This window comes from Symphodus melops (genome assembly GCF_947650265.1).
Source record: "Symphodus melops genome assembly, chromosome: 10".
NCBI classification, from domain to species: Eukaryota; Metazoa; Chordata; class Actinopteri; order Labriformes; family Labridae; genus Symphodus; species Symphodus melops.
In genome coordinates, this window is record NC_136700.1 from 13,000,250 (window position 1) to 13,010,606 (window position 10,357).

General features: G+C 39.4%; 2 protein-coding genes across 2 annotated transcripts in view; both read right to left on the reverse strand.

The window, feature by feature from the left end:
• Nucleotides 1-278: 278 nt before the first annotated feature.
• Nucleotides 279-9,277, reverse strand: LOC306831017 (putative E3 ubiquitin-protein ligase HERC4). Its single transcript, XM_079354834.1, has 23 exons — nucleotides 8,806-9,277; nucleotides 7,786-7,939; nucleotides 7,602-7,678; nucleotides 7,244-7,471; nucleotides 6,659-6,750; nucleotides 6,407-6,534; nucleotides 6,143-6,297; nucleotides 5,841-5,896; nucleotides 5,623-5,714; nucleotides 5,464-5,523; nucleotides 5,264-5,360; nucleotides 4,910-5,090; nucleotides 4,210-4,361; nucleotides 3,903-4,022; nucleotides 3,703-3,801; nucleotides 3,149-3,328; nucleotides 2,436-2,576; nucleotides 2,071-2,237; nucleotides 1,744-1,810; nucleotides 1,583-1,653; nucleotides 1,221-1,404; nucleotides 704-806; nucleotides 279-616 (listed from the first exon to the last, which is right to left on the reverse strand). The coding sequence occupies exons 1-23, from the start codon at nucleotides 9,023-9,025 to the stop codon at nucleotides 384-386; spliced, it is 3,057 nt and encodes a 1,018-aa protein (XP_079210960.1). The 5' UTR covers nucleotides 9,026-9,277; the 3' UTR covers nucleotides 279-383.
• LOC306830001 (NACHT and WD repeat domain-containing protein 2) overlaps nucleotides 9,109-10,357 on the reverse strand; it is a gene marked incomplete at its 3' end in the record, with an annotated part of 7,035 nt that continues 5,786 nt past the window's right edge. Inside the window, exon 10 of the mRNA XM_079353218.1 lies at nucleotides 9,109-9,115. Within this exon, the coding sequence (XP_079209344.1) occupies nucleotides 9,109-9,115 (7 nt within the window). The remainder of the gene's footprint in view (nucleotides 9,116-10,357) is intronic.

Consider the following 10,357-nt stretch of genomic DNA (forward strand, 5'->3'; position numbering starts at 1 on the left):
TAAATTTTTAAGTAAGTATTGTCTTTATGACACTGTGAAAATATCTGCTTAGGTTTGAGTGTTAGTTATTGAAATAGAAAGTTCTTAATACTTAGAAAGTTAAATAAAGAGTTACAAAATGGGGGTAAGGACCTTTTACTTAGCAAAAAGGGCTAAAGCAGAGATAAAACAGTGATGTAATATTTCTTATTTCTATCAAAAATGTAAGATGTGACAAAGTGATTCTGATAAACGTCTTTGCAGTGATAGATAGATAGATAGATAGATAGATAGATAGATAACTATTATATTTATTTAGCATTCAAAAGAGAAATAAAGTTGCTTTTGGTAGGTTGTAGACTACAGTTAAAATATGCAATCGTATGAAATGAGCTTTCATCACTTTATTTTGCAGTGTCTTCTTTCCAGAAGCCTTTGTTGTGATGAATAGCCTGCAGGAGCTTGTTGTGCATCGTCTCCTCGACCGGGTACCTCTGGTAGATGGGCAGAAGTAGCAGAGTATGACAGGTGAGGGACTCGGGTAGATGTGTCTCATTGGAATCAGGAAGGACAGCTACTTTCATCCTGATGCTCTCCATCCCCAGAAAGGGCACGCGGTCACAGCCGGTGAGGAACACTTGAAACACAAAGAAAAGATCGTGTTGATCATCTTAAATTGAAATCAATGATTAAGAATCTCTGTCGTGTCGTGTTGAACACTTACAGAGAAACTTCTTCTTTTCCTCAGCGGTCAGTTTGTCAAACACCTCCCAGAAGGTAACGATGTTTGGATGGTCAGCACTGTAGTCTCCTTCGTAGATTGCATTCTGTTTGGTAAAAATACAAACAGTAGAAATTTTAAAAGGTTCATAAAGGACCATGCCGGTGCAACAGACCCAATGTGTTTGTCATTGCTGTGGAAACATCGGATGCTACGTCAAAGACCGTATAAGGAAGCAGGAAGTGTTACTGAAAGCTGCCGTACAGTTGCTGAATGTGCTGCTATAAAAAACAGTCATGTAAATTATATTTGGATGCATCGTTGGAAAACATTCTCTTCCACTGTTTTTCTCATACATCTTGACTTCTTAAGACTTATTATGAGACTCCTTTCCAGGAGCTTGTTCTGTTGGTTTGAGACCAATGGAAAAAACAACAACTTATGACTACCTAAACTTGACCAACTACAACAGTAAAATGCATTTTGTAGTTCTGTGTTTAAGTGCTTTTTGCTAGCATACCTGCTTGAATACATCCCAGTCATAGTTTTCTTGGCCCACCATCACGGCCTGCAGCTCCTCCGACTGGAAGAAGTTCATCACGTCGTACTCGCACACTTTTAAAAAGCCTCTCTTGAACTCTTCAAACACCATCTCCACTGATTTGTTGAAGGCATAATCAACAAAGGTGTTTGCAAATTCTTTTCTAGTTAGAAAAAAAAAAATACATAAAAAAGGAGCTTTAAGCCAGCGTTGACATTTCTCTGGGGGGTTTTTTTAAGTGTTTTTTCTGTTACAACAAATGATCAGTAAAAAGCCACGAGTCACTCGTCCCTAAATACTTTATCATAGAAAAAGTTGAGATGGCAATTCTGTAAACATACTTGTTTGATGCTGTGACGGGTTTTCCAGGATCAGTCGGGTCAAGCTCAACTTCCTCACCATCCCACATCACCTGTTATGAATTAAAGGTACAGTCATTAAGTTACAGATAGCGACCGTAGGTAATAAAACCAGCTGTCATTCTGTGACATAATAAACATACAGCAAAGGTTGTGTCCAGGCCTTCCACTACATCAGGAGTGTAGTCCTCCAGCATGCACCTCAGCGACCTGGAGACACAACAAAGAGATATCAAAAAACTAAACTAAAACCTCGGCATGACACGACGAAGAGTTTCAAATCCAAACAGAATCCATAGCTGTTGTTAAGTACACAGGCAAAAATCAGCGATAGGCTATAATGTAAATTAGAATTAGCGTTATTGGCCAGGTATGCTTACACACACAAGGAGTATTACTTGGGTGAACTGTGCTCTCTGTGTACAAAGGTATAAACGATGAAGCTGTGTGTTGTGTGTTTTTAATCTTACTCTCCCATCACAGGGTCAAACTCCTTCATGTCATCCAGCGAGGGTTTGAAGCCAAGCAGCTTCTTAAAGAGAACCAGGGGGAAAGGCAGGTGGATGATGTTGTTGTTGTAGAGAGCCAGTCCACACAGCACGCCAAAGAGGAAGTAAGTCTTTTTGTCCTTTTTTGGCTGTTTGATTTAAGACAGAGCACAACAAGGATTCAGTATCAATCAATGACTTTGATTTAAAATGGAGAGGAACTAAACTCTTCAGCTAGTTTACAATAGAGCATCTGCAGTAATCTGTAATCTTTCACGTTAAGGAAATATTTTAAATAAACACATAGGCTCAGTAAATACAAGTATATACACCTGCTCTTATATTACCTGGGATGGAAACCAGAGCAGAGTCTTGCTTTCGTTGTACATGAACATGTTAGACTCTGGGGCAATCAGCTCATCAAACACATGCAGGAAGAGGTCACTTTTGTTGACGTTCATCAACTTCCTGTCATCCTTAAACTGCACCTGGGAAGGATAAAAAAAAATATATTTTTTAAATACCCTTCTCCAGTTCTTTTTTTTTTTTCTTTTTTTTTTTTTTAAGATTTGTTTTTGGCCTTTTTTGCCTTTATTGTAGAGGGAGGACAGTGGATAGAGTCGGAAAGGGGGAGAGAGAGCGGGGAGAGACATGCGGGAGATGGGCCACAGGCCGGACGCGAACCCGGGCCGCCCGCGCGCGAGGACTGAGCCTCAATACGTGGGGTCGCGCGCACTGCCGCTGCGCCACCGGCGACCCCCTCCAGTTCATTTTTAAATAAACAAATTACTCTTAGTGTAAACATCTCCATGCACACCTGCACTGATGTTCATTTTGTGAGCAAGATCAACAAAGAGACATGACATACCCCTTTTTTGGCATCAAAAAATGACAATCACATTTTCAAGCTTCTTCCATTCATCTAAATTCTTTTTTTTTTTTTAAGCCTAAAAACTTCCCAACACCTCTTATTATCTTTTTTTTTTTTAATGAAGGGAAATCAAAACTAAAGCTAGCCTCAGAACATTTAAGACAGAAAGCCCTTTGTTTGATCATTTACCAGAAGCTCTTTCTGGAAGGCGCTGTGGTCCGCTGCAGCGAGGTGTCTGAAGGTGTCCTCAACCAGGTGAGTGCGTCTCAATGTGAGCTGGAAGACCGGGGCTGCTGTCAGGTCGATGGGAATTTGAGGCAATTCTACAGGTATTGTCTTAGCCATGTTATGCAATACTTGATGCCCTTGCTGTAATTAGAAAAGCCTTCTTTAGAAACTCAGAGACACAGGTACATTAATTAAGCATGAAATAATACACACGTTTCAGATAAATGCTGCAGTGTTCATGTAAGCAGGAATGTCAAACTCCAGTCCTGGAGGGCCGGCTTCCTCCGACTGTTAGATGTCTCCCTGCTCGGACGCAGCTGAATCCAATGAGTGACTTGTTATCAGGCTTCTGCAGAGCTTGATGACAACACATCGGTTTAAAGCAGGTGTGTTAGAGCAGGGAGACATCTACAAGTCTGAGGAAGCCGGCCCTCCAAGACTGGAGTTTGACACCTGTGATGTAGAGTGTATCTGCAGGAAAATGGTTACAAACTGTCTTTTAGTACGTACTGTACCTTTAAGAAAGCAGCGCAGATGTTAAAGACCGCCACTTTGTGAGCCAGAGTGAACACAAAAGGGTAGCAGCAGAAAATGGCTGGGGTGTTCTCATCAGGCTTTAAGAAAGTAACAAAAATATTTACTAAGAAATCACTTAGCAATAAGAAGAAATAACAGGAACAAAGACGATTTTCAACATCATACAGTACATTTTTACCTCCACTCTACAAAACTGGACCCAAAGAGCGACGTCGGCAAAGGGCTGCACATTACCATTGATTTCCTCCACATAAAAGGTATTCAGTGGGACTTTGTAGGACTTTCCAGCTTTGTTTGCCTGTGAATAAAATACATACATATGAAAACAGACTTACACTGTACATATAGTTATTTTCAGTCAGTAATGTCAGACATAAATCAGAAATAAATGCCAACATAATCTTGACCCTCTCCTTTTTTTCAGCCACTGGTCTAGATTCACAGTGTGGGTAAAAGGTTCAACTTCACTTAAACATAACACTGACTCTGTAGAGCAGCTTGAGTGCCTCCAGCAGGTATCTCACTCCTGGGTTGTGAGTTGCCAAAAGGCCGTTTTTGAGCATGAAGGCCAGGGCATTTTTGAACACCAAGATGTGCTTTGTTAGAAGGGTCGGTGTCAGGGAAGACCACCAGCTCTCTGTAAAACAAAAGAGCACACAGAATATTTAATAACCCAACATCAAGTCCAAGTGTCCCACTTTTAATTTTGATTCAGAAGCAAAAATCTGATTTGATAACTCACGGCCTATCATGGTTCAGTAGTATGCATTTAAATAATGTGTTTGGTAGTAATGTGTTGGAAATATTGAGCACAGTCAAGGAAATGAAAAAACTTTTTGTTATAGTTAAAACTTTACACCTTTTCTTTTTGCAGGAAAACTCATTAATCGTTGGATTTTATAAAATATATTACATAACGTATATAATATATCAAATACATTTTGGGGGGGATTTTTGTGCCTTTATTGTCGAGATAAAGGACAGTGGATAAAGTTGTAAATCAGAATGAGAGAGAGATGTGGGACCCGGGGCCACCCGCCTGGAGAACTGCAGTTTGTACATGGGGTGTGCACACTAACTGCTTCGCTACCAGTTCCCCTTTAATTATATTTTTCAATACTAGATTGTAAACTCATGAATCTTTACACACATCTGACACAAACATAAAGTAGTTCAGCAGTTTACTTAGTGTTTCCCGATTCTTCTCACTCAGGTCTGCAATCACGATAGCTAAAGGCACCACGGTGTTAATGACTGAAGAGTCCTCTAGGAGAAGAGGACACGTCAGCAGAACCATGAAGATCTCCAGAGATTTGATGTCTCTCATCGAAGCCAAAAGTAAGTCAACCAGGACCTTTAAGGTTACCTGAAAAGAAATGACGTGTTATTTAACCTGACACTGATTATAAAGCAGAGATGTGTTCACAAAGAGATACAGTACATCTGTGGCGAAAGCCTTTCTTTAAAGAAGTTCAGAGCCTTTTTAATTCATCACTGCTGATTATGTCTTATGTGTGGAAAACAATCTCCCTCCTTAACTGTTTTTTTGATCCATGGTACTGCCAGAAGCTGGTCAAAAACTCTGCTGGCTGCCTCAAGGTCCACAGTTAGGGCTCCTGCTTTTGTGAGAGACCCACTGATACAGAGCAGAGTGTTAAAACAATATTAAGATAACAAGATGAGTAAATAATGTTCTGATCTTTACACAAACAGCTGCAGCTGGAAGAAAAATGACTCACTTTGCCTTTGTGAAACTGGCAACAAGACTGGAACTTGTAAAAAACACCGAACATATTTCTCTGTTGAAAAAAGAAAGAAAGAGGAAACCATAGTTACACAAGAGAGTCATGTTTAATGTGTGCAGCTGTACAAACAAATATATAATGTTGCATAAAGACCTTGTTGCCTCTGCGTTGCCTGGATTTACAGACAACCATGTTTGTAGTTTTGTCTCATCAAGCCGTCCTATTATCTGTCCTCTGACCAAGCTCTGAAAGGCAGACATATGATATACTCTAAAGAAAATCTAAATATCATAATTGAAAAAAATTATTATTTTTTTTATTTGTTTTTTAATCTAAAAAACAACAAATGTTCTAATAGATGAAGACATTACCTGTGCGGGTGATGACAAAGCAAAGTTTGTGTTCCAACCAGTCGATATTTTCAGATCTGCAGATTCAGATTCAAGAGAAATAAATATAAACCAAAGACAACATATTCAGGGATGTGATTCAGTCTTCTACGATGCCTACCACCACACAGGTAAGAATAGCACATAATTATCTTTTAATGAAAACCTAATTATCTCTTGAGATATTTACAGGTCTGATAATATCTAAAACAGGTCCAACATTTTCCTGCTATAAAAATCTATTAAAAAGGACATAATACATCGATATATCAACCAATGTATACCTTTGAGTTTGGCTGCTTCATTGTCATTGGTCCATGGAAGTTGTACTTGAGTGGGAGTGAGAATATCTTCTGTGCCTCCAGTCCCAACTTGACCTTTTGCCCCATGACCAAAAGCCCACAACTGGCCAGAGGAGCCCAACACCAGAGTGTGACGTCTGGAAGACAGGAACAGGAGACGAGGCACAGGACAAGTCATTTTGTATACAGTCTTCCCTAAATTAAACAGTTTCAAGGTTTTACACTCCTAGTTTTGATTTGTCTTACCTGCCACATGCAATCTGGGAGGCAGACTCGTCCAGACCTTCGACCACTCTGGGTGCCTTTTCATTGTCAGTGGAGTTGTGACCGAGCTGACCGTAGCTTCCTTCTCCAAAGGTGAACACTTTACCATCCTAGACAATCACAGCATTCAAGCAAGTCCGGAAAAATCGATTTTTAAAGTGTAATTATCTTTTTGTGAAATACATGTATACAATATGAACCAGATATTAGAGGGAGGATAGGGTGAGTTTGTACCTTTGTTAACACAGCAGAGTGTGCCTCTCCACAGCTGATAAAGGAGACATCCAGAGGTCTGAGGGCAGGTACCACACAGATGTTGAACCTGCCTGTGATAACAACATTCAACATGAGACAGAAGAGATGAGCCTCTTACAGTATACATCAACATACTAATGTCAAAAGAGATTACTCCCCTTAGACAAATAAACAAAACTAAACAATCATGTCTGTTCTGAATCATTACAGGAGGTTCTTACAATCTGGATAAAAAAAAAAATTTAAAAAAAAGTTTAAAAACGCAATGAAAAGATTTTTAAACTGTTTTCCAGCGTTAAGGTGATCTTTCTTATCAAACAACGATGACAGGCTAAATTCAAACTGAATACAAATATAAGAATCTGGTCAATTTCTTATATTTTTCACTTGTGCTGATAGTTGACGAAATTATTTTACATTTCATACTAAACAGTACTTCTGTGAATCTGTGTGGTGAATTGAAAATCAAGAAGATGTTTCATTGTGGCTCTCTGGATAGAATGTTAACTAAACATATGGAGAATTTAAGATTGCTCTGTTAATGGTATACAATGTAATTGGTACCCTTTTCATCCACCCTGTTGAGTCCCAGCTGGCCTGATTTGTTGGCCCCACAGCAGTACACCAGGCCGGGCAGCGTGAGGAAGAAAGAGTGGGTCGCTCCGGCGGAAATCTGAGTCACTGCTACTCCAGTCAGAGCTGTCACCAAGAGAGGTGTGACCTGCAGTGACACAGCCTTCCCTAGGCCCAGCTGACCATGGCTGTTACGACCCCATGTGAAGACATCTCCTCCTGGGAAGTTGGAAAGAGCGGGGGAAATACAAATAGCTTTTTAAATAGTTAGTGTATTAGGATGAAACAAGAGCTATCACTATCCCACTACAATTACACAATGATTTAATCAGCATGTTTATTGTCATACCTTTAGTCAGAGCCAGAGAGTGGACGTTTCCACAAGCCACCTGAATCACTGGTACCGGCATTGGTATGGGCACCCGACTGATAAGACAGTAACATGTGAAAAGAAAAATAATAATAAAAATCATTTTAAAGCTTTTCAGAGAAAGTGTATTAATAGTTATATTTAACAGACACTGAAATCATACCTTGGTCTATGACTGATGATCTGTTCATTTGGTAAGCCAAGCTGCCCGTCTTCTTTGGCGCCCCAGCAGAACACATGTCCAGATACACACAAAGCCAGACTGTGATCCCGACCACAAGCCACCGACACTACATTTCCAAGACCCTCCACACGACCTTTTTCAGGATGACAGAGAGAAGAACAAACACAAATGTTCAATATCAACTGGGATTTACAGCAGGGGGAAAAACAAGGAATCCAAAAATAACAGCTTCAACTCAGTGCTGTACTATGCAGCCTTAAATAGGCTTATTTATATTTGTGGAAAATAAATTCAACACGTCTCTTCCAATACCACTCAACTTAAAATAATTGCAGCTCTAGTATTAAAGACATTTTGGAATAAATTGACCTATAATTGTTACCAACTAAAATACAAAAAGAAGTAAATTGTGAAAATAAGTTTCACCACACCCTGTTGCATCATCTGTCTTAGAGGCCTGCAGTTAAAGTTGTAAAAGTAATTGAAGTAGTGTAGGCCTGTATAAAATAACATTGTAAGGATCCATTCATAATTTCATAAATGTATAATATCAACCTTAACTTCAATACGTATCTAATCACTTTATTCAACCTACAGTTAAAGGCTAACTCTCTTTAATGTTCCACCTTTCCCATTTGCACTTGAACTCAGCACTTGATAGAGCGCAGTTAACTTTCGTTGCTACAGATGAGAAGAGCGAAACGAAACTGAAACTTCGCTCATTTAATTAGCCTGCGCAATATTTGCAGTTGTGCGATTTAAGACTTTGAAATCATAAAACTAAATTAGAAAAAAACAGTAAAAAGTTTCACTTGACATTATCACTCACTGGTTGGCCTGACCTTTTGTAAACAGAATAAAACCTTCATTATTATCTTATGGGTCTAACAGACTATTTAAATCCGTGTTTTACTCCTACAAAAATAAAAATTACATTCATATTTTTTACGTCAACCCTTATTTTCTCTTTAAAAATATTTGCCATATTTTTAACTTTACCTGGGGTCTTTGCATCTTTACTTTTCTTTCGTCCAAGTCGTCCCTGAGAGTTGAGACCACAGGATAAAACACCTCTATCCTTGGTGAGGAATAAAGTGTGTTGCTCTCCGCAGCAGATGTCGGTGATGACCCCGGGAACGGTCCAGGTCACCGGACTGAGGGCTGCCTGAGCACCGAACTGTCCACTGGAGCCGTCTCCCCAACAGAACAGATGCACCATGATCACACCTGCCCTGGCCTGAACTACATTACAATGATGTTAAAGCGCTCTGTGCTGGACACTTATCTCTGCTAGTGTTGCCTTCAAGTGCTGTCGGAAAATATCAGCTTCACTCACGATTGCGACACAAATTCTGAGTTGATGACATTCTATTGATCTGTAATGATAGTAATAGGTTGCATTAATTTAATATTTGCATTAATAATTATGTCCATAGTTGCTACATAAAATGTATTAAAAATGTTTTGTTTTTATCAAAAGCAATAAACATCCACGCAATGGAGCAATACGATTTGGTTACTGAGAACTCTAATTTACAAGTTTACCATGAAGTTGGCACAGGGAGATAGCCAACATTTAGAGAAAACATAACACCTTGAAGATTTAACCTTTAAAAATTACCTTGTATTTTCTTCAGCTTTGGAAATGATGAATGAAATATGTTTTTTAATTGTAAACAACAGGAATATAATTAAATCATTATGAGTGGGTCAGGATTACTTTGTTGTACATTTATGTGCTGTAGTTGTAGCACCACTGGTTTTGTTTTAACAGAAATGAATCTATGCTTTGTGCACTGAGGTGTAACTTCATTGTGAAGGTCTAGGTGATACTGAAACTTAAAACTTGGGTGTGTGTGTTTGTGTGTGTGTGTGTGTGTGTGTGTGTAAGCTTAAAAACACTTAATCATATAATCCCCATTAATGCAGAACAAATACAAACATGTTGAAATACAAATATTTATTCACATAAACATTACATTCTATTCAAAGGCTGTCACATTTACTTTTTTAAATACACGATCTTCAATCAAAGTTCATCAACAGTGCACTGTCCTATGACCACTTCATATTAGGGTCCGTTAGGTGTAACCAGCTGGACGGTGGCCTGTCAAAGGGGCATTGCTTCATTTGTCCATTCACATTGTTTTTGCAACTGACCGATTCCTCCTTGTTCATCAAGACATCACATATGGAGTAAACACCCACAGAACCGTCCTGAAAGCCCACAAACACACACTGCCGCTGGCACATAACCACAGTGGACGGATTCTTACACAGACGCACACTTCCTATTTGTTCCCCGTCTGTGAGTCGTACGACTGTGAGGACGAGCCTCGCATGCAGAGAACAGACGCAGTCTTTCTCCATGTTGTTGGGGTGGAATATGTAGGCAACATAGCATCCAGTTTTATCCAAACAAGCTTTAATGACTGGACCCTTTGCCTTGAGTGTGGACAGCCTGACCTGAGATAGATCCAAGATGTTTATAGCGTCGTCTTTAATGGACAGCAGGGCAAACTTCCCATTAGAGGACATGTGGAAGTCTTTA